The 27,306-nt window shown below is 44.1% G+C and overlaps 4 protein-coding genes across 5 annotated transcripts; 3 read left to right on the top strand and 1 right to left on the bottom strand.

Annotated features, from left to right (window-relative positions):
* Nucleotides 868-4,409, top strand: LOC8061026 (receptor kinase-like protein Xa21). The gene is made up of 2 exons (XM_002453903.2): nt 868-3,727; nt 3,828-4,409. Exons 1-2 carry the CDS (start codon nt 976-978, stop codon nt 4,232-4,234), a joined length of 3,159 nt encoding a protein of 1,052 aa, XP_002453948.1. The 5' UTR covers nt 868-975; the 3' UTR covers nt 4,235-4,409.
* On the bottom strand, nt 5,801-10,633 carry LOC8064233 (digalactosyldiacylglycerol synthase 1, chloroplastic). Of its 2 annotated transcripts, none has more exons than XM_021459773.1 (7): nt 9,803-10,633; nt 8,573-8,605; nt 8,108-8,207; nt 7,548-8,014; nt 7,203-7,469; nt 6,778-7,127; nt 5,801-6,670 (listed from the first exon to the last, which is right to left on the bottom strand). In XM_021459773.1, exons 1-7 carry the CDS (start codon nt 10,448-10,450, stop codon nt 6,145-6,147), a joined length of 2,391 nt encoding a protein of 796 aa, XP_021315448.1. In that variant the 5' UTR covers nt 10,451-10,633; the 3' UTR covers nt 5,801-6,144. The 2 variants fall into 2 exon arrangements, with proteins under 2 accessions (XP_021315448.1, XP_002452226.1); XM_002452181.2 differs by having other exon boundaries at nt 8,108-8,195; nt 9,803-10,632.
* Nucleotides 14,615-17,969, top strand: LOC8064232 (elongation factor-like GTPase 1). The gene has a single exon (XM_002453902.2). The coding sequence runs from the start codon at nt 14,735-14,737 to the stop codon at nt 17,810-17,812; it is 3,078 nt and encodes a 1,025-aa protein (XP_002453947.1). The 5' UTR covers nt 14,615-14,734; the 3' UTR covers nt 17,813-17,969.
* On the top strand, nt 19,062-23,686 carry LOC8064231 (basic leucine zipper 19). Its single transcript, XM_002453901.2, has 5 exons — nt 19,062-19,207; nt 19,347-20,015; nt 21,814-21,889; nt 21,978-22,104; nt 23,101-23,686. Exons 2-5 carry the CDS (start codon nt 19,450-19,452, stop codon nt 23,301-23,303), a joined length of 972 nt encoding a protein of 323 aa, XP_002453946.1. The 5' UTR covers nt 19,062-19,207; nt 19,347-19,449; the 3' UTR covers nt 23,304-23,686.

The raw sequence follows: 27,306 nt of genomic DNA, 5'->3' as shown, positions 1-27,306 counted from the left end.
ACGCATTCTTGCCACTGCAGCTGTCCGTGTCCTCGCATGCCCAAAAGAGGCTCTCGCGCCACTGCATCCTAGAGACACCAGTGCCGCTGCATCTCGGTCGCGAGTCCGGCGGCCGCGCCAGGGAGGCAGCGAGCCCAATGCCTGTGGCATGGAGGCTACGACCCCAATAGACATGAGCCCGGCGGCCTCGTTGTGGCTGTGCGACGTGGTGAGGGCGCAAGTAGAGATTGGCCAGAGTACGATGGTGCGGGCAGCCGGCGGGGGTGGCTAGCGGGGAGAGCGGCCGGCAGGGGCGAGCAGCCGGGCGGCGGGGCAAGCAACTGAAGGGGCGTTTGTGTGTGCGTGGAGGCGGCGGCAGAAGGCAAAGAGAAAATGAGGCTTTGGTTTATTTAGTCTGAGTGAGTAGTTAGGGTTTACATGACTTTTGGGCTAAAATTTTTATTGGAGTGGGCCAAAAAATATCCCGCCAATGGACACTAATATTTAGCAACGAACGATCTAGTGTAAAATAGCGACGGATAAACCAACGTAAAAATAAAATATTTATAGTAACGGATCATCCATCAAAATATTGAATTTTAGCAACAGAGCATTCCAGGGACATGTTTAGCAATGGTCTGTTCAATGGTAATTTTTATCTTTAGCAATAGACAGCTGATGCTGTTTTAGTGTTGTAGTACGCTGTCGCCGTATCATCAAACGGGCATCTCCGATCCGACCGTGTCCATTCATTCGTGTTTTCTTCTAAAGCCGCAAAATTTTCAGCGTAAAAAGGAAGCATTCATCGACGTTTTCTTCACGCTCATCCACATCCATCCAGCGTCAAAAAGGACGCCTCATCAAGATTTCAACGACTTTGGCACGCCCGCGCAAAGATGATCGAGACAGACGTACGGTACTGTCCTGCTACTACTCAACCATCATATAGCTCCTCTGTCTTCTCCCACCAATTAACCAATGTAATGTAAGAAGGGCATGGCAATGTCGATGCGTGAGAGGAGCTTGCTATGTATGCTGGGCCTCTCCATCCTGACGACGAGCGTGAGCGGCGGCGATGAGGCCGCCCTGCTCGCTTTCAAGGCCGAGCTCACCATGGACGGCGGCGCGCTGGCATCGTGGAACGGCAGCGCCGGGTTCTGCAGCTGGGAGGGAGTGGCGTGCACCCGTGGTACGAAGCGGAACCCACCGCGGGTGGTGGGGCTGAACCTGCCCATGAAAGGGCTTGCCGGGACGCTCTCCCCGGCCATCGGAAACCTCACGTTCCTGCAAGCACTGGAGCTGGGATTCAACTGGCTGCACGGCGACGTCCCAGACAGCCTCGGCCGTCTCCGTCGCCTCCGCTACTTGGACCTCGGCTACAACACCTTCTCCGGCAGGTTCCCCACCAACCTGAGCTCCTGCGAGGCCATGGAGGAAATGTTCCTCGACGCCAACAACCTCGGCGGCCGCGTGCCTGCGGGGTTCGGGGACCGGCTGACGCGTCTCCAGGTGCTCCGTCTCAAGAACAACAGCCTCACGGGGCCTATCCCGGAATCACTTGCCAACATGTCGTCGCTACGCCGCCTCGCCCTCGCCAACAACCAGTTCGACGGCCAGATCCCGCCGGGGCTCGCCAACCTCGCCGGCCTTCGGGCCTTGGACCTCGCCGTGAACAAGCTCCACGGCGCGCTCCCGCTCGCCATGTACAATCTGTCGTCGTTGAAGACCTTCCACGTGGAAGGGAACCAGCTCCATGGCAGCATTCCCGCCAACATCGGCAGCAAGTTCCCCGCCATGGAAGACTTCAGCCTCGCCAACAACAGGTTCACCGGACGCATCCCTTCTTCCATCTCAAATCTCACGACTCTCACAGGCCTACAGCTCTCGATCAACGAATTCACTGGAGTTGTGCCTCGCGATATCGGGAGGCTGCAACATCTACAGATCCTGTACATGCCCTACAATCAGCTTCAGGCAGACGACACGGAGGGCTGGGAATTCGTCGCTTCGCTGGCCAACTGCAGCAAACTTCTGCAGCTGAGCCTCAGTGACAACTCCTTCAGTGGGCAGCTGCCCAGATCGGTGGTAAACCTGTCAACCACGCTGCAGTATCTCTATTTGTCAGACTGTAGTATCATGGGCAGCATCCCCCAGGACATCAACAATTTGGTTGGGCTAAGTATGCTTGACTTTGCAAACACCTCAATTTCCGGAGTGATCCCGGACAGCATCGGTAAACTAGCAAACTTGGTTCAGCTTGGCTTGTACAGAACCAGGTTATCAGGCCTCATACCATCTTCACTTGGAAACCTTACACTGCTTAATCAGATTGTTGCATACAGTAACAGCTTGGAAGGACCGATCCCCACAAGCCTTGGGAAACTAAGGAACCTGTATCTCCTTGATCTGTCAGAGAACTACCTGTTAAATGGTTCAATTCCCAAGGAGGTTTTTCTGCCATCCCTTTCTTTGAGCCTGGATTTATCACACAATTCATTCTCAGGACCCCTTCCGTCAGAAGTTGGTAACTTGGTTAATCTCAACCAGTTGATCCTGTCAGGGAATCGGTTGTCCGGCCACATACCTGATACCATCGGCGATTGCCTAGTACTAGAGTCGTTGATGCTGGATAACAACATGTTTGAAGGAAACATACCACAATCTATGCAGAATTTAAAAGGGCTGCGGGAACTAAACCTGACCGTCAACAGATTGTCAGGTGAGATACCAGATGCCCTTAGCAATATCGGCGCCTTGCAAGGGCTGTATCTAGCGCACAACAACCTGTCAGGACCGATCCCAGCATCTCTACAGAAACTAACGTCGTTGTTGGCATTTGATGCATCCTTCAATGATTTGCAGGGTGAAGTGCCCAGTGGGGGTGTTTTCGGCAACTTGACTGCCATATCAATAACTGGAAACAGCAAGCTGTGCGGTGGAATACCTCAGCTTCGCTTGGCTCCATGCTCCACGCATCCTGTAAGAGATAGCAAAAAAGATAGGTCAAAGGCTCTGATCATTTCTCTGGCAACAACTGGAGCAATGTTATTGCTAGTTTCAGTCGCTGTAACTATTTGGAAGCTTAAGCATGGACCGAAGAGTCAAACGCCACCTACAGTAGTTACTCAGGAACACTTCCCAAGAGTTACGTATCAGGCCTTGTTGAGGGGAACAGATGGGTTTTCAGAATCTAACTTGCTTGGCAAAGGAAGATATGGCTCGGTTTACAAATGCAGTTTACAAGGTGAGGATACACCAACACCTGTGGCTGTAAAGGTATTTAACCTTCAGCAATCAGGGTCTTCTAAGAGTTTCCAGGCTGAATGTGAGGCGCTGAGAAGGGTACGCCACCGTTCTCTCATAAAGATCATCACGCTCTGCTCAAGCATAGATAACCAAGGTCAAGATTTTAAGGCACTGGTCATGGACCTCATGCCCAATGGGAGCTTAGATGGTTGGCTTGATCCCAAGTACATAACCTCCACTCTAAACAATACTCTGAGCCTAACTCAAAGGCTAGATATTGCTGTCGATGTCATGGATGCTCTGGACTATCTTCATAATCACTGTCAGCCACCAGTTGTTCATTGTGATGTCAAGCCAAGCAACATCCTCCTAGCAGAAGATATGAGTGCCCGAGTTGGAGACTTCGGTATCTCAAGGATCCTGCTTCAAAGTGCAAACATAGCTGGGCAAAATTCAAACAGCACCATTGGAATAAGAGGCTCCATTGGTTATGTTGCTCCAGGTAACTAACATTAATTGTTGCATTCCTTTTAGCATTACCCTAGTTCCTTCATAAATATTTCATCTTGATTATTGTAATTAAAAACTTTGCTTAACTGCAGAGTATGCAGAAGGTTTTCCAATCTCAACTCTTGGTGATGTTTATAGCCTTGGGATATTGCTCCTTGAGATGTTTACAGGTAGGAGCCCGACAGACGATATGTTTACAGGATCATTAGATCTTCACAAGTTCTCGAAGGCTGCTCTCCCTGACAGAATCTTGGAGATAGCTGATCCAACAATATGGGTGCACAATGATGCCAGCGATAAGATCACAAGAAGCAGAGTTCAGGAATCTCTGATCTCTGTCATTAGGATTGGCATATCCTGCTCGAAGCAGCAACCCAGAGAACGAATGCCTATACGAGATGCAGCCACTGAGATGCATGCAATCAGAGATGCAAACCTGATGTTCGCCAGTTCTCTTGTAGTGGAACATGCACCAACTATTAGTAGTTGCTACGTCTAAAAACTCGCGCCGAATAAGGTAGACTGCAGAGATGACCACTTACTAGCTATATTGAGTGCTTGCAAGTGGATATATACGTCTGAAAATATAGCTGCTATACCAGGAACAACTCTTGGTGATGTTTGTTTGTATCAATCTATATATGGATTATTTGATGACTGTGCGGCCTAGACAATCGAATGCAATGCAGATCCTTATTTGTCTAGAATAAAAATCCGTTCAAGTGGGCGAGAACATTATATTGATAAAATTAAGATCTGTGAAAACCTGGAACACATCATGCAGTCTCACTTTGTAATACAGGGAACAAAAAAAAATATTGGAACAAATGTTTTGTACACTAGGAACAAAATCTTATTAGAACCACCAAGTTGCCAAGGGGGCCACGGCGCAATGCCAAAGGCCATTGGTTGGGGGCTCCCACCCAATGTTCAAATCCTGGGTGCGGCACTTTATTCTGGATTTATTCTAGAATTTTCTGGCGCTATGCATTAAGTGATAGGCGACGTGCCCGTCGACAACGAGGCGTCTGTGGTGACTCGTGAACTTTAAGTGGCGACGTATCTGTCGACAGCGATGCGCCTGTGGTGACTCGTGAACTTCAAAATTTGTCGGCTCAGTCCTTCGAAGGTACTCATAGGAGTATGGTTTGCGTACGTGTGTTTATAAGGGGTGAGTGTGCGTGCGTGCGTTGTACTGTGTAATCTCAAAAAAAAAAGAACCACCAAGTTAATAGAGAGAATCCAGATATTACCACCTTAATTAGAAAAAAAACTATATATGCTATTGGATTTTATGATGACCTAATACAACAAATAAATAGTAAATTTGGAATAATAAATTTTAAAATAGTAGTTTTATTTATGTCCTAGTTTGGAAAGAAACATGCTTAAATAAAAAGTCCATGTAAAACATAATTAGTAAAGGCAAAATTTCTACACCTTTGGATTTTATGATGATGTAACAACTTAGATTAAACAAAGAGTCATTCCTCAAGCCATTCAAGGACTTCTTTACAAATATTTTCCGGAGAAGAAAAACAGCAAATGCTCCTTTTGCTATCTATCGGTATGAAGCTCAATTTTTTTGCCTTTTAGATTAAAAAAATGCCTTTTGCTATCTATCGGCATGAAGCCCAATTTTTGTTTTTTATACACACAGATAGTTGCCTGAGTGTGGATATTTCCACCTTATTCGCTTGAACTTATGTGCCGAATCTGTCAGCCATTTAACAGTATTTTTCTTTCATAGCAAACCAGCGAACAATATTTTTAGCCAAGTGAACAGATGTTCCAGCTCCACCACTTTAGCCACTACCAATTTCAATTTTGTTGTTCAACCAAACAAAATCCAGCCCCGGACCCCTCAAAGATGAGGGGACCTCTCAGTCTCACCCCCATTACGCTGGTTGTGTGAGAACGCTGTGAGAGAAACAAATCAGCAAGAGAAAGGTCCCCGCCACCTTCGCACAAGAAAAGCATTTTCTCCTACCACTAAAGACGCTCTTAGCCCTTTGAGACTAAGATTCAATGGCAAAAGCATACAAAAATTATGCTGACAGTCTTCTGGAGTCATGAACTTTTGATATCCATGTACTAAATTTCCGTAATGCAACTCCAAATTTAAGGAGAAACAACCTTATTACAGAGTACAAAACAATGGCCAAAGCATACAAAGATTATGCTGACAGTCTTCTGGAGTCATGAACTTTTGATGTCCATGTACTACATTTCCATAATACAACTCCAAATTTAAGGAGAAACAACCTTATTACAGAGTACAAAACAATGGCTAAAGGTCATCATGGGTGCTACAATTACAACTCTCCAAACATTAGTCGACATAAGAGCTACATGGTGTATTATCTACATAATATATACCTATGATTAACTTTGGGTGCTCACCGGTCATCACCAGCCATATACAGGGTGCTGTACTTGAGGAGGCAAGAGACCCATATCTATACAGTGCTGCTTATCGTAGTCCCGGGTACCAGGAATGGCTCCGGTTGCCAGCCTGAGGACCTCATTGCCAGTTAAGCATCGATGGGCAAACGCCAGACCACCATCCATGATGTCAGACAAATTAGGCTGTGAGGTTCTTGTATTCTTTCTATTCCTACCTTGTCCAGGCTGAGCAGCCTCATTGTTCAGAACCTTGTCAAGGTCTGAGTACTCCATGAATCTCTCGGTCGCTGCCTCCCACGAAAGGTTGTATCTTTGCTCAGGGGTTAGCGGCTGGGGTTCTCTATCCATCGCCTCTTTCACTCTCGCAACGAACTCCTCTGAAGTCTTGTATGTCAAGCAGTTCGGAAATGTCATGAAAAACTCGTTTGATGGATGTTCTGCGCAGATGACGAATTTCCCCATTGCAAGAGCCTCTGCTGTTGCTGTGCACAGGACATCACTAATGCTCGGATTTATGAAAACCTTGTACCTGAAAATAACACAAACAACGAATTGCAGCATCAGTAATCAACAAAAAAGAAGTGGAGTACAGAATTAATTGAGCATTAACAACCCCTTTATAGTTTAATTACATACCCATGGAGTGAATTATCAGCATGATCCCTTCCCTTGAAAAAATTGAGACTCAAATCCAACTTTCTGGCAGTAGATTGAACTTCTTGCGAGTCCTCACCACTTCCATATACGTCTAACTTGAATCCTTCCAAATCGCTTTTATGTTTAGCCATCAAATCTATGAGTTCCCTATAACCTTTGGCCCAAACCATCTTCCCAAGAAAATATGCTCCCTTGGAAAATGGCGCCTCTCCAGTCTCCCTATTGGCAGTTATTTCCTCTCCAATCTTCAAGAACTTTGGGTTAACACCATGAACATTGCAAACTATAGACTTTGGTAAATCTTGAGTTGCTGCAGAGAGACGTAAGACCTACACATGGATAACACAAGGAGTGTTCATGGGCATTCGTGTAATTAACAAAAACAACTAAGCTAGACAAAGTACCTTGTCACAGTATGCTCTGGTCACCCAATTGTTGATGTGTTTAACTAGAAAAGCCTGAAGGGCTCCATTCTTCTCTCTCTTGATATATTCCAGGTAGTTTGTATGAACTACACCAACAACATGGTTGAACTTGTCAGTCCAGCGTTTCCCATGATGATACCAGTTGAGATGTTCTGGTTCTTCCAATATTGCTATATCAGCTTCTCTTGACGGTATGAACTGAGATGTATCACCAGCAGGAATGATGCTACGCCGCTCTTTTGAGAACTGTAATAAAGCATATAACATGTCAATATCAAGTCATTGAAAATATCAAATTTGACATAAGATGCACTAAATGGCAACCTTGCCAGGATAAAAGGATATCTTGAAGTTTGATTCAAATCCTAGTCTTTCCTCCAGCCAGCTCCTTATATAAGCTTCCTGCTCCTCTGGTGAATTGAAGGTCATGCTATTTGGGTATACCAGTTCTTGGTCTGATTTGCAGAGCCAAGGCACTACCAGTGTCACATCTTGTCTAGTACCTTTTGCAAGATATGCTGCACGGAACAATGGATTAACTGCTGTTCCTGTCATCCAAGGTAAACTTGCTGTGGTGACTACTGCCACATGTCTTTTATTGTCTGATACCTCATACTTTCCAGGATCACTCCAGAAACCATCATCAGCATGATAACCAGTACTTTGAAGCACGCTTGCGATTCTCAAGTCAAGTTCGTCTGATGACTTATCATTTACATGCAAGGATGTGTCTTCTGAAAGGGAATGATTTTGTTTTCTACACAATGCCTCCACTAGTTTGTCACACTGATCTGAACAGTATGAAAATATACGAGGGTGAAGGGTCAACTATTGATAAATGGAAGAAAATAGTATAAAGGTGCCTGTTAATGATTTTTATGTACCTCTCCGTATACCAAGTTGATCCAAAAATGGTTCAGACTGCCTTACTAGATTTGCCAGTATTTCAGGTAGATCCAGTGGAGGGATTTCCTGCATCAAGCACTAAGGTTAAGTTAACAACAATATATACTACGTAATGAAATATCTTTGCACTTCCATTATCAGGTACTATCAAATATCAAGACAAATGGTTGCTGCTTTCTTTTGGAAAGTTTCACCGTTCAGTGTCCATATCAGGCACAAAGTATATGTCTTCAACATCAAATGCACAGATAATATATCGCATAAAAGGAAAGTACTGGTGCCCATGCAGTTTTAAGAAATCACCATCCATCAACAAAACCAGCCAAGGGAAAATTAATGCCCAGAACACAAAATTCACCACAACTATGTCTGACAAAATCAAATTATGCAAGTTCTCATCAACTAACCATATAATCATAATTATAGTGGTTTTTTGGGCTTACCTTGGATCCTTGAGACTCCATGTTGAATGATTTCTGCACCAAAAATGAGTAACTATGAGGCTCACATAACCCAATATAAGCCAGCTTTAGCAGTTGAGTATAAATGTTGGACAGGATAATTCATTTGAGGTTTGCTCTATCACCAGCTTCTCAGTTGAGCAGAGATTTGCTGCAAGGTTAATGCAAATTTTAAGCAACCACAACTTAAATCTGATCACTACTCCTCTTCCATTGAAACAAGGGACTAAAGAATAAAAACTTGCTTAAGAACCGAAACCCATGCACGTAAATGAAACTGAATAATCCTAGTAAAGGTCAAGCATTTACAGTTGGGGTTAATTTTTTTTTTCATTCACTTTCCTTAAATACTAGCACTTATCATCTCCCAAGTCAAAAGATTAATAATAGAGCCAAGTGCTTGGTTATAAGCCAAGTTATAAGAGTCAAGTCATACAACAGTTGTCTCCTATTTAGATATAAAAAAGTTTTTACCATTGTATGGTACCATGTCTTGTTTAGGCCTTGTTTAGATCCAAAAAGTTTTTGGATTTTGACACTGTAGTACTTTCGTTTTTATTTGACAAACATTGTCCAATTATGGAGTAACTAGGCTTAAAAGATTCGTCTCGCGATTTACAGGTGTGCAATTAGTTTTTATTTTCATTTTATATTTAATGCTCCATGCATGTGCCACAAGATTCGATGTGACAGGGAATCTTAAAAAGTTTTTGGTTTTTGAGGTGAACTAAACAAGGCCTTACTTTCTCTTTCATACTCCTCACATATGCTATCATTTGGGTCCACATATGTCTATGCTTCTGTGTCTAGCTTGGTGCTAGAATAAGAACCAAGCTCTCTTATCTCTCCTCTCTTCTCTCCTCCACATCAGCAAAATGCTGACTAGGTTGGCTATAGGCCCATTATTGTACCTACTCTTATCATAACGTTTATCCCTGCTTTCACCCTAGTCATTTAATGATGTCTACATTCAGGAGGTGCTCTGCAGTTTCTTGATATAAATGAAGTAACTAGTGCCAGAGTTCATTACTATATAGCATATGATCCTTACTCCCATGGTTCAGATTATTCTTTAGAGCCTAATCGCATATGAGACATTGAGTTGGTTCCTAAAAAAACAAATTCTACAAACTTCCCAGGGAATCAAAGCAGGCCCATCAACATTTTGCTCAATTAACTATAACAATCAGCGAGATGGATGTGCAAAATTACCAGGCTGGACTTGAATTTCTCAACGAGCTCGCCGGTACTACGCAACCCCTCAAAAATCTCGCTGGTCTGGCTCCGGCGCTCGAACTCCTTGATGCCATCGCGTATCATCCTGACCACCTCCCACTCCTTCCCCTCTTCCGCCTCGGCCTCCCCGCTCCACACGGCGCGCCTCCAGCGCTCCCCGCCATCCACCTCAGAGACGATGGCGTTGCGGATGGCGGTGATCCCGGAGAGGTCGACGCGCGCGCGCGCGGGTCCCCCGGCCCCGCGCGGCGCCCACCCCTCGAGCACCCTGCGGCCGAGCTCCCGCTCCCGCGACGCGTACCGGCGGCGCAGCTCGGAGATCTTGGGCTGGATCCGCGTGCGCACGAACTCGAGCTCGGCTATGGGCGCCCCCGCGGCGAGCGGCGGCGGCGGCGCGGAGGCCAGCGCGGTGGAGGCGGACGCGAGGAGGTTCTCGAGCTCGCGGTCCGCGAGCGTGCGGAGGGAATCGGCCCGCGCGCGCATGAGGCGCAGGTCGGCGGTGGCGGAGTCCCGCACCTCGCGCCACCCCTTGGAGAGGAACGAGAAGGCGCTGTCGTCGCCCCGCCCCGCTCCGAAGCCGCCGCCGATGGAGATCGACGGACGCGGCGACGCCCTCGCCTCCATGGACAGACAATTCCTGAATCGCCGCGGTTAGGGGTTTGGCGTTTTGCTGTTTGGGGGTCGCGAGAAGAGAGCCGAGAAGTAGCGAGACAACACGCGAGGTGGTGGGAAAGAGAGGGGAGACGACGACGACGACGACGTCACGCGTTGATTCGGGCCCGACCGCCGGAGGATTGGAGGAAGGAAGAAGGCGCTGGCTGTGGGGTCGGCATGCCAGTGAGAGTGATTGGAGGACTGGATCTAGGGGGCCCATGGAATCCGGGTTTGTGGTGAGGTGGCACGGTGCTACGGTGACGTGGGCGTACGTGCGGTCGAGAAGGGAGCGGGGGGAATATGCCTACCTCCACGGCCTTGTGGGACGTGGGATGATGCCCTCTTTGCGGAGCATCATGCCAGCCGGCAAAGCCTCAGCCTCGAAGCCCCCAACGTACTTGTAGCCACAGCTTAGGAGCATTTTAGCTTATTTTCGAGGTATAAGGTCAGTCTTAGTGAAGAGTTTTATGGTGTTGTTTCCAAGACTGCCATGTCATGTGAAATGAAATAAAACTTGAATGAAACATCCACTCTCAATGGAGAGTTCTATTTCATAGTTTCATGAGCATTTAATTCCAAGACTCATAGAGAGTTGGTAATCGTGCCAAGAGAGTTTAATCTACTCCCTCCGTCCACGAAAGAATCAATTCCTAGGATCTGTGCCAGTCAAACTTTTTAAAGTTTAACTAACTTTATGAAAAGAGTAACAACATCTATAATATAAAATGCACATTATATGAAAATATATTCTATGATGAATCTAATAATACTAATTTGATATTATAAATCTTAGCATTTTTTTCTAGAAATTTGGTCAAAGTTTAAAAAGTTTGACTTAGGACAACTCTAGAAATTGGCTCTTTCGTGGACGGAGGGAGTAGATGAAACTCATTTCTTCTCTCTCTTCTTAAATACACAGCCATGTCATCAAAAAAATCCTATGCGGCAACCTATTTAATGCAAATGAAACTCATATGAAACTCCCATTGAAAGTTGAGACTGGCCTAAGAGACTATTTGGATTGGATTCTGGAAGCTGCCGCCTAGACATGTCGATCCAACCCCGTGCATGGAAAATCGATGGCCTGAGCTACTGCCCCACGGTTTCATCAAAACTAGCCCTAAATCTTTAATATAAGGTAGACTAAAATTTAGAGCTAAATTTAGACCGTCTGTTTGGAGCTTCAGCTCTAAAGTTTAGATCTCTAAAGTAGAAGAAAAGGTCCAATAGGCATTAATTAGGTTTGGAGCTTACAATGTGTTAAAATCATATGTCTTGCGGCTATCTGAGTTCTCTATTGAGAGAAAATACAAGAGGGAAAAATTAAAGAAGTAGATAGAGGAGAGAATTGAAAGAATAGATAGTTCTGCGGTTATATGCCTATACATATCTGAGTGTCGTATCAACTTTTATTCAAAGCCAACACTGTTGTTTTGCCCGTGTTGATGAGGAGGCTTTGGTAAATAAAGGAAAGTGCATGCGTGATTGAAAGAATAGTGGTTATGTGATTATATGCCTATATGTCACATCAACTTTTATTTAAAGTTAATATTGTTGTATGCTTGTATTGGTAAAGGCCTGAGGGCCATTCCGTGGTTTTTAGTGACCCTATATCAAATTTAATATTTCTTTCCATATTTGTCTAAGATAAAAAACATATATTCTTTTATACCAAACATGTCTTTAAAATAGCATTTAATCTTTATTTCAGAAGAATTATGCATCGATTAATTTTTAAATCTTTTCAAGACCATTCTCTAATAATATTGTCAACAATTTTATAATCTGTTGCATCCTAATAAGCTAGAACAACTCCAACTATATCAATTTGGAAAATATTGAAATCTATTTTATTATTATTTCATTAGGTTATTAAAGTTGACTTGTGTATTATTTATTCCTTTTGAAGGCACTGATGGAATAACGTAACTTTAAATAAAATCAAATCACAAACGCAGCCAGCATGTGCTTGCATTGAAAATAAAGAGTTGGGTGCTCAAGTACAATGAAAAAGCCTGTTCGTTTGGTTGAAAAGTCAAAGCTGAAAATGTTGTTCGTTGATTTGTTGTAAGAGAAAAATAATGTTGAATGACTGATAGATTCGATATATAAGCTGAAGTGAACAGCTAGGTCATTTGGGAGAGGTAGAATAGTACTAGTATTCAAATGAGCTAGTTTTCTGTCTGCTCAGAAATGAGGTGAAACTTGTTTTGGCCTCATTGGTTAAGTCTTCTCTGTCAGTTGTATCAAGAGTGGAAACACCAAGGAATCCTCTATAACGATGACTAAATGTGATTGGAGAGGACGAGGTGCTACAAGGAGAGGATGTATTAGGTTGCGCTCTATGTATTTTATATGTGACTCAGACTCATTATCCATGTTCATGTCTAACGATGGTATGTACGTAGTCCATTTCTTCACGTATTGATTTTCGTTGCAAAAAACAGGCACGTTTATTGGTATAGATCTATACCTATCTATAAAGAGGGAAAATTTCAGTCTGCCCAAAAATTTTGGACCCACCATATCCGCTTCCATCTAGAATCCGAGCCTGGTAGGTTGTGGAGTAGAAAAAAAAATAGAAGTTTTTCTAGGTTCCTAAATCTCTTATATATATTAGAGCATGTACAGGATCTATCTGTCCGTCAATCGGCGTGGCTGCATCCGCAATCTGCGGCTCTTGGCTGCATCCGCAATCTGCTTGTAGGTAGACTGCTAGAAGAGAAAAAAGAATAAAAGTTTTTCTAAGGTTTCCAATATAAAATCTCCTATAAAATTAATAAATTTATAGTAATTCATAGATAAATCTAAAAATTACAAAACAAATTTTGTTCAGTTCCACATATTTAAATCTAAAAATATCATAAATTTTAGTATATTTGTTTTTGCCGGAGATGTTTGTGTAAAATTAAATTGTAATTATCTTACTCCAATTATTATGAAAATTTTATGATAGCCTATTTAATGTGATGTTTGATTTGTGGTAAAATTTTTAGCACAATTCCTGTATATCTTACTGATTTACTAATTTACCTAAATTTATGCTTGAGGATACTTCCACTACCTTTGCATAATGTGTTGTTATGCCATATGAACACTTTATAAGTCCATATGTTCATAATCTATATACAGTTAACTGATATATCATATTTCATAGGAATTCTAATCTAAATAAAAAATAAAGCTAGCAACAAACTTCTCATGTTTTAATATAATACTAAAGTATATTAAGAGGTAATATTAAAGTAAGATAATGTTTGACCAATTTCTATTATTATTATTAAATAAATATGTCTCCAAGCTACATATTATTTTAAATATTAACTATCTAATACCATAGATGTCATGGTTATCAATAAAAAAATTATGGACTTTAAATTTTATAAAAAAATAAATATAAATAGATATATAACATTATGTCATAAATTTCTATGGCTATTTGATGCTTTTCTCCCGCTGCAACGCACAGTAAAAATCAATCTCAAGATTTACATAGACTTCGGCTTACCAATAAAAAGTGTATTGTTAGCTTCTTGTCTTTTCACGAACAATGAACAATGCACAAATTGATAGAAACTTATACAATCTATATAAAATCAAAATCAAATCTAGAAATTATAATTCAAAAGTTTATTAGGCTCCTTTCAACCAGAGAGTATAAGGTGCCATAGTGCTCTTTTTCTACAAACGTCTATTTGCTCCCGTAGCAACGCACGGACATATTTTGCTAGTAAAAAGGAAATCACAAGGCACATCGAACTATGTAAAATTTAAATACGACATAAAAATATTTTACTGAGTGACATTTGGAAAAAGTGTATACGATCAAAAAGTCAAATTTAAACACATGTTTGGATCATTAAGACTAGTCGCGGAACTTTTGTTAGCTCATCCAAATACGAAGTCGATCAAACTTTGATCCATTTGTTAACTATAAAGTATAAACCTACCTACCATCAAGTTAAACTTTAGATGAATAATAATTTTTTAGTTTGAAGTTTGAACTGCTTTTTGTCGGAAAGTTTGAACTGTTTTAGTAGGTAGGGGAAAAAAAGGGGGGGTTCTGGACTGTGCTATTCGTGCAGTCTTCGACACCAACTCACCGAGCCCAAACCGTTCCGCCTCCTGGCCTCTCCTGGGCCTGGCCGTGCCGTACCCGTACGGTACTTGTCGAACCGAACTATCCCAAATCCGCAAACCCCAATTCGCAGGCGGCGGCCAGTTTCCCCCGAAGGCCCTAACCGCCGCGTCGCGATGCCGGCGGCGGCATCGGTGGCGGACCCCCGCCTCGTGCGCAATACTTGCATCCTAGCGCACGTGGACCACGGCAAGACCTCCCTCGCGGACCATCTAGTGGCCTCCGGCGGCAGCGGCCTCCTCAGCCCGAAGCTGGCGGGAAGCGCCCGGTTCATGGACCACCTCCCGGAGGAGCAGCGGCGCGCCATCACCATGAAGTCCTCCTCCGTCGCGCTCCGGCACGCGCACCCCACGGGCGTCCACCGCGTGAACCTGATCGACTCCCCGGGCCACGCCGACTTCTGCTCCGAGGTCTCCGCCGCCGCGCGCCTCTCGGACTCGGCGCTCATCGTCGTCGACGCGGCCAAGGGCGTCCGCGTCCAGACCCACGCCGCGCTTCGCCAGGCGTTCGTCGAGCGCCTGCGCCCCTGCCTCGTCCTCAACAAGATGGACCGCCTCATCACCGACCTCTTCCTCTCGCCCGAGGACGCTTACGCGCGCCTCCGCGGCATCGTCGCCGAGGTCAACTCCATCTACTCCACGCTGCGCTCCGGCTACTACTTCTCCTCGCTCCAGGACGACAAAGACGGCCGCCGCGCGGGCGGCGGCGAGGAGGACGATGACGAGGGCGACGCCTTCCATCCCCAGAAGGGCAACGTCGTCTTCGCCTGCGCCCGCGACGGCTGGGGCTTCCGCATCCACCGCTTTGCCGACCTGTACGCCCAGAAGACGGGCGCTAGCAGGTCCAAGCTGCTCATGGGCTTCTGGGGTCCGTACTACATAGACAAGAAGAAGAAGGCGGTTCTGCCTCTCCCTCAGAGTAACGAGGCCACGAGCAGTGGCGAGGACCAGCAGCCCATGTTCGTGGAGAACGTGCTCAGGCCTCTGTGGAAGGTGTACCAGAGAGGCCTGAGATCGAATAGCGCCAGGTGGATGGACGACAACGTGGTCTCCTTCTTCAATCTGGTGGTGTCGCCGCGGGAGCTGTACAGCGAGGACCCCAAGACGTCGCTGCATGCCGTGATGCGGGCGTGGCTGCCGCTCGCGGAGTCAGTCATGGATATGCTCGTCGAATGCACGCCCGACCCCGTCGCCGCCCAGGCGTTCAGAGTGGCAAGGCTTATGCCCGAGAGGAGGACTGCTGCCGCCAACCACACCTGCAGCATTGTCGCGGAGGCAGAGATGGTGAGGAGCTCTGTGGCGGCCTGCAGCGCCAGCGCCAGCGCAAGCGCGCCCATTGTGGTGTTCGTGTCCAAGATGTTCGCGGTGCCGTACACGATGCTGCCGTGCAGGGGGCTCAACAGGAAGGAGTTGCTGATCCATAGCGAGCCGGAGTCAGAGGGGGAGTGCTTCTTGGCCTTCGCGAGGGTCTTCAGCGGCGTACTCCGTGCAGGGCAGAAGGTGTTCGTCCTGTCAACGCTGTATGATCCGGTAAAAGGGGACGACGCGGCGAGCAAGCATGTGCAGGAGGTGGAGCTGCACTGCCTGTACGAGATGCTCGGGCAGGACCTGAGGCCAGTGCCCAGCGTTGCTGCAGGCCACGTCGTGGCAATCCAGGGCCTTGGCCAACACGTGCTGAAGAGTGCAACACTGTCGTCGACCAAGAATTGCTGGCCATTCTCGAGCATGACGTTCCAGGTGTCTCCGATGCTCAAGGTCGCTGTTGAGCCTTCCAACCCTGCTGATCTGGGAGCCCTTGTAAAAGGACTGAAGCTTCTTAACCAGGCAGACCCGTTGGTTGTGTACACTGTCTCACAGAGGGGCGAGCATGTCCTTGCTGCAGCTGGCCAGGTACATTTGGATCGCTGCATCAAGGATTTGCAGGAGAGGTTCGCCAAGGTCCAGCTGGGGGTCTCAAAGCCGTTAGTGTCATTCAAGGAGACCATCCAAGGAGAAGGTGTTGGCTTATTGGGAAGCATGAAGGCCCAACAGGGGTTTGTTGAGAGAACCACTCCGAATGGGAGATTCAGTGTGAAAGTTCAAGTCATTAGGCTTCCCAATGCACTGACTAAGGTCCTTGCCGAAAGTGAAGAATTACTTGGTCAAATCATCGACGGGAAAACTTCACAGCTTGATCAGGATGGTGGTAATTCTATTTCTACAACAATGCTTAGGCAGCGCTTGATCTGTGCCATTGACAGTGAATTGGAAGCGATCTCTGAACAAGTGGAAAAAGAGAAGCTTGAGAGGTGTAGGAAGACATTGCTTGGATACCTTCAGAGAATCTGTGCCCTAGGTCCTTCACATGTTGGACCAAATTTCCTTCTCTTGCCTGACTTTGAATCAAAATGTGGTGTCACAGCAAGCCCAAATGGAAAGGAAGATATTCTTGTGAGTAGCAAGTGTCATGTATCAGAGATATTGGGGTTTGCGCGTGCACCTGATGCAGAGACAAAAAATGCCACTGAAAGTGAAACAGAGACATCGACGTATTCTCTCGATTCTGAAGCGCTAAGGAACAGCATCGTCTCAGGTTTTCAGTTTGCCACAAATGCAGGTCCCATATGCGATGAACCTATGAGGGGTGTGGCATTCATTGTTGAGGCACACCTTCTGTCTAACAACTCTGATGTTGCAATTCCCTCTGATGATAACATCTTCACTGGGCAAGTAATTACTGCAGTGAAGGAAGCATGCCGAGAAGCTGTTCTTCAGAGCAAGCCAAGGCTTGTGGAACCAATGTACTTTTGTGAATTGACCACACCGACAGAGCAGTTGGGTGCTGCGTTTGCTGTTCTGGGTGATTGTCGGGCCAAGGTTCTGAAAGAGGAGATGCAAGAAGGAACATCTTTGTTCACAGTGCAAGCTCACTTGCCAGTTGCCGAAAGCTCTGACTTCCCTGAGAAACTTAGAAAGCGAACGTCAGGTGCAGCTAGTGCGATTCTAGCATTTAGCCACTGGGAGGTTATCCCTCAGGACCCCTTCTTTACCCCGAAAACTCCGGAGGAGATTGAAAGATTCGGTGATGGCTCAAGCATTGGACCAAACTTGGCCAAGAAGCTCATGAATTCTGTAAGGCGAAGAAAGGGCCTTCATGTTGAAGAGAAAGTTGTGGAGCATGGCACGAAACAGCGAACTCTTGGGAAGAAAGTGTGATTTTATTCATGAGAATAGGAAGTTGGTGCCTTGAGCTCCAGATTTTGCCCTGGTAAACTGAAATATAATCAAATGTGCAAATTATATATAGGGATTTAAAGTTCTATTGTACGAGTTCTTTTTTTTTTTGGGTGTCGTGCTTATGAGTTCTATTGGAGCAAAGGATCAATATATACTTTCTAGTATTAATTATTATATACCCTTTATTCTGATGAAGACGAAAACAAGATGGTACATTTATCAACAATAAGTTTCTTGTCCCAGATGCGGATGACTCTTTCTCTGACATTTCCTGTGCATTTTAAATTTTAATTTATGGAATAAAGCTTACTGGCCATTTTGGATAATCAACCTCTGAAATCACATGTCAGCTTCACTTGACCTGAACAAATTAGCTATTTTGCATCATTTGGTTTAACTTTGTAGCAACACTATTTTCTTTAGTGGACATCATGATGATGATGCCTGCACACTCAATGGCCCATCAACGGTAGCTGTGCGTGCGATTCTCATACTCTTAAACCGACATTTGTAACTTGGCTGACAACATATACGGATGGACAAAACGCTACTTCGTTCATCATCGTCGATGTAGGTTTGCACACGCACTGAGAGCACGTAAATGCAGTAGGAAGGCAGTTTGGATGAACTCAGGATGTCGAACTTCTTGTTTTTTTCTTTCTAAAATAAAATTATGCTTTATATTATGGTTTCTAGCTAAAAAATATAGCACATGATTTTAGAAAAAAAATATGAATCTCGTTCTATTTTTTTGAGTTAAACCAAAATTGTTATGAATTTTCTAATATTAAATTATATTTTAGTATTTTCAAATACATATTTATTTTGGACAATATTTGGATATTTTTTTGAAAAAAATAATTTCCATTAACCTCTCTCACTTGTGCCGTGTTTAGTTCTCGAAGAGTCGTCTCGTAAATTTCGACCAAACTGTGCAATTGGTTTTTATTTTCATCTATATTTAATACTCCATGCATGCGTCTAAAGATTCGATGTGACGAAAAATTTTGAAAAATTTTGGATTTTAGGGTGAAAGTAAACAAGGCCTTGGTAAAAGAGCATAAAAAAGTTGGTTTCCTGATTAGTATATCCAAAAAAAAAGTTGAAGGGTGTTAGATGGACTTTTTCTATTCAGTGAAACTGACAGTGACAGCCCATGAGCCAGGAGGCAACGCTGCAGGCCCATTTCATTCCTCCGCGAACTTGAAGGCCGTTGCATTTGCGTTCATCAACCGCGTCCTCGACTGTTGCGTCCACCCGAATCACGCGTCCCTTTCCTTTCTCCCCCCCTCTCCCTCCCTACTCACTTGGCGTTGGCGGCGCCGACCTTCGCCAGGTCTTCATCGGCTCTTTCGCCGGAGACGCATCCGCCAGGTATGCCAGCCACTTCCCTCCCCTTCCCTTCCTGCTGTGCGAAATCGAGCACCCTAAACCCTCCCCAAACCCTAATGCAGGCTATTTATATTCGGATCTGACCCAAAAGCTGCTGTTTTTTTCTTCTTCATATGAACAGAAGAACGCAAGGGATGCTCGATCGGTTCTAGACTTCTAGTTAGTTACTTATTAGCAGAGCCAAAAGAGGAAGGCCATCAAAGATACGGGGGCTTGTTCTCGCCATGTCTCGGTCACCACACCTCCCACCGCGCTGCCCGCCGCTGGGTCCTCAGATCACTCGAAGGGACGACAGCATGTTCACGCAGAGCTGCAGGTTTCCATCCGGGGATCCGTTCTTTGGTGAGCCCCCGTGCTGGCTCGATGATCTCCTTGCAGATTCTGGGAAAGCTCCCAAGCTTCCTCCCCTCAGGAGGGCCTGCAGCGATTCTGATGCCATCTTGGATGCGCTGTCGACATTCCAGAGCCCAATTTATCCAATCGAGGAAGGTGATCTGAACTCAGGTGGTGAAGGTGAGGACTTGTTGGATGCTGGCGAAGGTGGTGAAAGTGGTTCTGTGGTCGAGGCTTGCTGTGTTTATGGTCCGAATTCGCCAAGACAGAAGAGTAGGCTGACATCTTCGGAGAGTTCCATGGTCAATGCTGTGCTTGAGAATGTCCCCAGCAACCCCTTGCAGTACCTGACCATTGATGCCTCCAGTGGTGTGAATGGTAATGTGGCCAGTGGAACTGCTGATGCTAGTGATGCTTTTGGTTTTGGCCATCCTGATCAAGACAAGTCATTTAAAAGGTACACTTATGTTTGTGAGTCAAATATCTAATGTACTTTCTTCGAATGTTCTCTGGTTCAGAAAGTAGCGGTTCCTGCTATTCAACAGCATTGTTTCTTTTACTAAATGGGAATTTTTGTAGTGAAAATGCTAGAAATGTATAAAATATATCAAGTGCAGATGCCAACTGAAAAGGAACATGACACTACTGCTTTGCAGAAATTAAATATAACTGATGGTGCTTCTAATTGCGTGACACTGATAATATTAATTTTGACTTATGTCACCATCAGTACCAATGCCAGGTAGAATTTATTGTCAGCATAAGTAGTTCAAACCATGTTGGTATATGGTGTGTTCAAAAGTTAGTTCGTACCTCATTGCTTGAATCTTATAGAAGCTCTGGATTTCCAATAGTCAAAGTTTATGTTATGTGTCAATCAGAATTCTTATTTTTCAAGATGCGTACATTACATAGTCTCTGTACAATTAAAAGGGAGCCTGAACAGTGAACATCATTATACGAGAAAGATATTTACTACTACCTCCATTCCAAACTGTAAGCCGTTGTGGCTTTTCTAGATACATACCTTTTGCTATGCACCTAGATATACAATTTGTCTAGATAGAATGTAAAAGCTATGTATCTACAAAAGCTAGAACGACTTACAATTTGGAATGGAGGGATTTTTTTTTCTCAAACTACTCAGGATAGCTGCATTTCATTTCATCAAGAGAGGAAAAGGAGTCCAAGAGCGAGGTGAGAACAGTCCAACCCAAACCCACACCACACAAGCCATGTTAACTACAAAGCACGCCACATTGAAAATAGGACACGACCAACCTAACCCGAAACTAAGGTTCTGTGGCATTCAACCTTAGGAGCAAGTCCTGGAGTTCAGAGGCCCCGCCATGCACCAAGAGCTGCATTCATCAGCGACTTTCAAACACACAAGCATTCCTAAATTTACATACTTCCCAGGCCACCAAAATAATAAGGGAACTCAGCCCCTTTGCTCATCTTCTTGGGTGTATTTCTGATGGTGTTCCCCCACCATCCGAAGGAATGAGTTGCATGGACCACAGGTGCCAAAGCCGTCATGGAAAGTTTCTGAAAGACCAAAGTCCAAACCTGCTGGGTAAACACACAGGATATTAGGATGTGCTGGATAGTCTCCTGAGCCTGATCACAGAGAGGGCAAGCAGGCTGGTTGGGCAGCCTGCGCTTGGTGAGGCGATCGGCCGTCCTATACCGATTATAGTTGGCTGATTAAATTAGAGGCACTAAATGTGCTGACTAAATTAGTGGTAGCTTTTTTTTTGAAGCAATTTAGTTTAGAGAAGCTTTCTTTGTTAATGGTGTTGCATCTTCTCATTTTGGTCACGTTCAATCAATTCTAAATAATGCTAGAAAATTGGAATGTGTGCCTTTTAATGGATTAATGTTTTTATGCTAAATCACATTTTCTTCATTACTGGGTATGCTTTTTTGCTATATCATTTATCGAAACAACGAGGGCTGACATTCAAGCTATGACAGTCCTGATGTACTACCTACTCTCAGAAATTCATGACGAAGGCTTCAATTTGTGGATTTGATGTTACCAAGTCAATATATTATCATTATATTCGCACCACACACATTTGTAATGTTGTGAGTTCTTTTCCTGCGCAATAGTTTAGGTTTCATATTTAAACAGTTCTTTTTTTGATGGATGTTAAACGTTTCTAGTTGAAACAATACAAGGCAAGAGAAAACATGTCATGTCCTTTGAGTTTCAATATTGATGCCTACTCAGAAAATCAACACTTTTGCAGGCGTTCAGGGCAAAGATCTAGGGTCCGGAAACTTCAATACATTGCTGAACTTGAAAGAACTGTTGACTCACTTCAGGTAATTACGTTGATCTTTTATTTTACTTTAATGTTGTGGGTTTCATAGTACTTGTTTTATGAGAATTATGCCATTTTATTCTTTCCAGAACATGGGAGCTGATTTGGCTGTCAGAGTGTCATCACTTTTCCAGCTTCATAGTGCTCTATCAATGGAAAACAAGCAACTGAGGATGCAGATTTCCAGTCTTCAGCATGCAAAACTGATTAAGGATGGTATGTCTGAGAAACATTGTGCTTTTTTTGAGTTATTAGAGCTACTTTAGAGTATAATTTAGACTATGCATCCTTTTAGTAATATGTGGTTCATTGAATATTTGTAATTGAGCAGCAAGAAAATAGCGTGACCATATACAGAAATATCATGCGCTCTATATTTTTAGGTCATATAAGTGGGAACAGTATTGCTGCTGAACCAGATGTTGTGAAATGGGGTTCAAAGGTTTTTTTATCGTGGTTATTTGATTCAGTAGCATGCTTCTGGTTCAACTTTGGTGCAAGTTATGCTCAAATGTTAAATGCAGTTCAATGATGTTCGATAAAATAGTAGTTAGCTAATACACAGGCTCCTGAACTCCACATAAGAATGGTCTTGCCTTTTAGTAACTATAACTAACTAACTACCTAACATTGACCGCTCTTTTAATTGTGTTTGTGGTTATTACCTCCACACAATAGTAGGAACAGTTACCATAATTTATTCTTCAGTATTTTGCCCAATAATCATTAAAGCCTTCTGCTCTTGTTCAGCTAATCAAAGCCAGGTGCTATATCCACAACTCTGTTAAGACAAAGTAAAATCCAAAAAAGCATTGCAAATGTAGTCCACGGAGGGTTGGTAACCCCCTTTCAGTTTTTAAGTTCAGACTCAATAACTTGCTGTTGATAATAGTTTTTTTTCCTCCATTTTAACATTACAGCTTGATCTACAGTGTGCCAGGAATTTCTGTTGAATTGTTTCATAGGGATAATCTGAAATATAACTTAGCAGATGCAAATTGTTTCTATAATTTCTTTGATAATTCATCCCAGACAAAAAAAATATATAGTTTTTGCATTATTGTATCTACCAATACTTGGTAAGAACTAATTGGCACTCCATAATGTTTGTCAATGAGTATGAAATGTTGTGATTATCTAGCTAAAGTATGATGGTTCCGGAACATGGTTCAAACTTGCCTAAATGAAATGCTTTTGAAATGAAATCCGCAGGTCAGACGCAGGCCCTAAAGAATGAAGCTGAAAGATTGAAGCAGATGTCCGCCCGTCACCGCCGGAGCAGAAGCGTCACTTCCTGTTATGACCCAACCTCTTTCGGAGCAGATGCGTCTGCAGTCAATTGGCAGATGCCTGACATGGGAAGGCTCAGCCTGAATGGCAGCTCAGTCTCCCCAAGAGGCGGCTATGGTCTGTGACAGCAGCCAGCCCTAACCCCCCCTCAGAAGATAAATCGAGGCGTTACCCTAGATAACTTTTCTCTAACCTTACCCAGGCATAGATTTGAGGGCCGGCCCATCTTTGACTAGGAGAGTAGGGTGTATCAGTCGCTTTTGCGGAAATTTACAGAGGTTATCAGCTTATTAGTATCGTAGGGTGCTGCAGTTGACTCCCAGATTTGAGAACTGATGAAGTGGAGCAAGCTTTGGCTTGCCGTTTAGCAGCTGCAATATCTACTCGTTTGATGCTCCAGCATTTTGCAGTAAAGTTGCAGGAAAGTCGCTCTTTCATTGTGGTTTCTTCTGGTTGCTATATCTATTGCCATTCGTAGGCTTTAATGGTGCCCATTTCAAGTTGTGAACTTGTGATGGTGGTCAGATGATTTCCTGTTGTTACCGCATTCTGTATGTGGTGGTGTTGATTGGCCATGGTCTCACTAGAATGCATCTTTGTATCTAAGGATGGACCCCGAGCACTACATCTACATGGGCCTCAGGCCTTGTTCAGTTCCCAAAATTTTTTGATTTCGGGTAGTGTAGCACTTTCGTTTTTATTTGGCAAATATTATCCGATCATAGACTAACTGAGCTTAAAAGATTTATCTCGCGATTTACAATCAAACTGTACAATTAGTTTTTGGGGGTGAACTAAACAAGGCCTCAATAGGATACACGAAAAATGGATGACGGCCGATGCAACTTGCAAGGTGGTCCCTCTGAAAAGTGGACAGGGTGAAGAGTAAGGTAGCCTGTACAAATGTACAATAATGTGCAAGGCATTTCTTTGACGAACTTTCTGCAATTATAAGAACCACATTTGTATGGAAGACTAACTTTTTAGATTATGGCTTGTAGATAAGCTTTACTACTGCAGACTCTGCAGTTTTTATTAGACGGCTTGATGGCTTGATGCACAAGAAGAGATGGATTGACGCTTGAGTGAGTGAGGTCCATGGTGCGAATGTGGGGACAGAAGATTAGAGGTCAAATAATTCTCCATGCTTTCCAGTGGCTACCAACCTGCATAGAAGCAAAACTAAAGATTCAATGGTAGGTGACTGCGCATGCATGTGCCTGACTGCCTGTGCAGTAGTTGGGTGATGCATCTGCTTTTGCGGGCCTACTGAGGTCTGAGGTTGTGTTGAATCTGAGGCAGAGTAACCCTGAATCCCTGATGATTGATTAATCCTAATGACGCAATCAAAAAATTTTATAACACTTATCATAAACTTGAGCCAAGTTAGGATGTCTAGTTTTTTTTAAAAAAAAATCAGACAAAGTTATGTTGTACTAACACTTTTACCCGCAATTTTATAAAATCCATTTAGCAACTTGGTAGCAAATTGTGAAATTTACTCTGCAATTTGTTATACAAGCATTAACGTAACAAGTCTTAAATTCACCCAATGACGTGGAAGACAATTGATATCATATAAAACCGATAGTGATGAGGGTGATTAGGTGATAGCGGTGTGAGTGGCGGGCTGGAGGCATAGGATTCACAAAATTTAGGCCTGGATACGGACAGATATCATCAATACTATATTTGTTTTCATATTTTTGGTCGAATTCAAATACGGATAATATCAATCCTGTCAGATAAGATATGATTGGATGTCGACATCATAAATATACAATTAAGTATTCAGATACGTATACGGTATAGATGTTGAATATTCGGACTCGGATACGGACAGATCTAAACACCTCTAAATGAATTCGGTCTCGAATACGGTCGGAAAATATCCGTACCATTTTGATCCCTATTGGTAGGGATCGCAAGTGCTCTTGCTCAACTGTAGCTAGAGTAATGGGAGCAAAAAAAACTAATTCCTCTAGCTCTTTGAGAGAGAGTGTGTGTGAGAGAGAGAGAGAGAGAGGAAAGAGCTCTTATGAACCGTGGGTAGATAGTGCACATAACATTGCGCATGTCAAAGAAGCTGAGTTGGTGGAATCTTTTATTTGGTTATTACTCCTTCCGTTTATGAAAGAATCAATTTCTAGAGTTGTTCTAAGTCAAAAATTTTAAACTTTGACCAAAGTTCTAGAAAAATATTATGATTTATGGTATTAAATTAGTATCATTAGATTTATAATAGAATAGATGTGCATTTTATGTATAAATGTTATTATTCTTTTATAAAGTTAGTCAAATTTTAAAAAGTTTGAATGACATGGATTTTAGAAATTGATTCTTTCGTGGACGGAGTGAGTATTACTCTGTCTTGCCATTGAGGCTACTCTTCCGCCATAGCTTAGGTACTGGTCATCACAAGGGGAAAAAAAAGGGCGAATAGCAGGCTCCGCTTCTGGCTCGTGCGTTGTCTTGCCATCGCAAACTACTTTGACGAGAAAAAAGGCAAGACAGATAAAAAGGAAGCACGGCTTCGTCTTCCTGAATCCTGAGGCCCTCGTCATGACTGACAGCGAAGTAACGCACAGAGATGGATCAGGATGATGGGAGCTCGGCAGCGACCGAAGCGCTAGCCGCACAGTGAATTCAGACTCACGGCACGGCCTGACGGACACGGTACGGTCACATGCACGGGACGCAGGAGCGCGCGGTGATATATGCACCCCGCCGACACGGATCGCGCGCATGATTGGAGTCTGTGGTCTCGCACTCGCTATGTATCCAAAGTCCAACTGAAGTCGTGGCTCGTGGCTACACGAAATGATGGATCGATCGATGCCAGCAATAGTTTTTATTATTGTGTGCTTAGCTGCACCATACATGTAGATTCGCCCCTGGTTGATAGATATTAAGATTGATGAGATCACCAGAATCTATAACTATAGGCCCTTAATACAAACACTTAATAAAATAATAAATCTGATATATTCACATGATCGATAAACACTTAATAACATGTATTAAAATAATGTTAATATCAATAATAATTTATTATACATGCTACCTCAAGTTTCTATTGACATTCCTATATGCTAAGTCATAGACTCGATGTGGTATCAATATACTGGAATAATTAACCGAGGCGGTTTTGCAACCGCCTCAAAACAAAGGTCACGATAAATGGTCTATTTTTCTGAGACGGTTGTCTGCCCGCTACGGTTAATCAAATAAAAAAAAATAAAAATTTATGGACAGGCCCGCAAGCCCATCCACGCCCACCCGCTACCGCTGCTGCTCGCCGTTGGCGTCCTTCACCGGATCCGGCCACCCCGACGCCAAATCTAGCCTCGGCCGCGCCGGTGCCTGCCGCTGGAGGAGCACACCCACCGAAGGAGGAGCACACCCACCACTGGAGGCTTCCTAGTTGGCGTATGTGGGGGGTATAAACCCTATACCCTTACGGTTAGGTTTGGGCCAAAAGGATTGGTCGATTACAAGACGATTCGTGGCTTGATCAATCTGTTCAGGGTTCCGCGTAAGGAAGGCATACGTGGAGATCAAGCAAGATCCTAGTTGGTTAGAATAGGAATTGATATCCGACTATCTATGGCAATTGTAATCGACTAGGATTAGTTTCTAGATTTGTAACATTGTCCCTCGGACTATATATGGTGGGGCAAGGGACCCCCCCCTCTACTCAATTCATTACACCTCATATCAATACAATTAGACGCAGGACGTAGGTATTACGCGCTCAAAGTGGCCGAACCTGGATAAAATCCTTATCTGCGTCTTGCGTCACCATCTAGTTTGTAACTTATGCACCTATCTGCCGACAATCTACTACTTTGGGCATACCCCTAGGTAGACTGCTGACCATATTTTGTCGACAGTGGCGCGCCAGGTAGGCGGTGTGCGTACAGCTTCCCAGACGAGCCAGATGGTCATCATCCCTGACTTTGTGGACGTGGTGGACGGCCTCACATTCACCGTCGGTCAAATCACGTGGACCACCGGCTTCAACATCTTCACCGCCACAACCATAAAGGAGGTGTAGATCCGACCATATTTCGTCTACAGCGTAGATAGAGGGGGCCACCGAGCTCCTCATCAGCGCACATGGAGGAG

The sequence above is a fragment of the Sorghum bicolor genome, chromosome 4 (genome assembly GCF_000003195.3).
Source record: "Sorghum bicolor cultivar BTx623 chromosome 4, Sorghum_bicolor_NCBIv3, whole genome shotgun sequence".
In the NCBI taxonomy this organism is placed as follows: domain Eukaryota; kingdom Viridiplantae; phylum Streptophyta; class Magnoliopsida; order Poales; family Poaceae; genus Sorghum; species Sorghum bicolor.
The sequence above is the reverse complement of the archived record's forward strand: the minus strand, read 5'-3'. Positions and strand labels throughout refer to the sequence as shown.

What these genes read in the sequence shown, in the direction of transcription:
- LOC8061026 (XM_002453903.2), top strand. Translation starts at nt 976, where the DNA reads ATGGCAATGTCGATGCGTGAGAGGAGCTTGCTATGTATGCTGGGCCTC. An exon ending in CATTGGTTATGTTGCTCCAG is followed by an intron (nt 3,728 to 3,827) that starts GTAACTAACATT and finishes GCTTAACTGCAG; the next exon opens with AGTATGCAGAAGGTTTTCCA.
- LOC8064233 (XM_021459773.1), bottom strand. Translation starts at nt 10,450, where the DNA reads ATGGAGGCGAGGGCGTCGCCGCGTCCGTCGATCTCCATCGGCGGCGGC. An exon ending in TATCCTTTTATCCTGGCAAG is followed by an intron (nt 7,470 to 7,547) that starts GTTGCCATTTAG and finishes GCTTTATTACAG; the next exon opens with TTCTCAAAAGAGCGGCGTAG. An exon ending in GCTGATAATTCACTCCATGG is followed by an intron (nt 6,671 to 6,777) that starts GTATGTAATTAA and finishes TGTTATTTTCAG; the next exon opens with GTACAAGGTTTTCATAAATC.
- LOC8064232 (XM_002453902.2), top strand. Translation starts at nt 14,735, where the DNA reads ATGCCGGCGGCGGCATCGGTGGCGGACCCCCGCCTCGTGCGCAATACT.
- LOC8064231 (XM_002453901.2), top strand. Translation starts at nt 19,450, where the DNA reads ATGTCTCGGTCACCACACCTCCCACCGCGCTGCCCGCCGCTGGGTCCT. An exon ending in CAAGACAAGTCATTTAAAAG is followed by an intron (nt 20,016 to 21,813) that starts GTACACTTATGT and finishes ACACTTTTGCAG; the next exon opens with GCGTTCAGGGCAAAGATCTA. An exon ending in TGCAAAACTGATTAAGGATG is followed by an intron (nt 22,105 to 23,100) that starts GTATGTCTGAGA and finishes TGAAATCCGCAG; the next exon opens with GTCAGACGCAGGCCCTAAAG.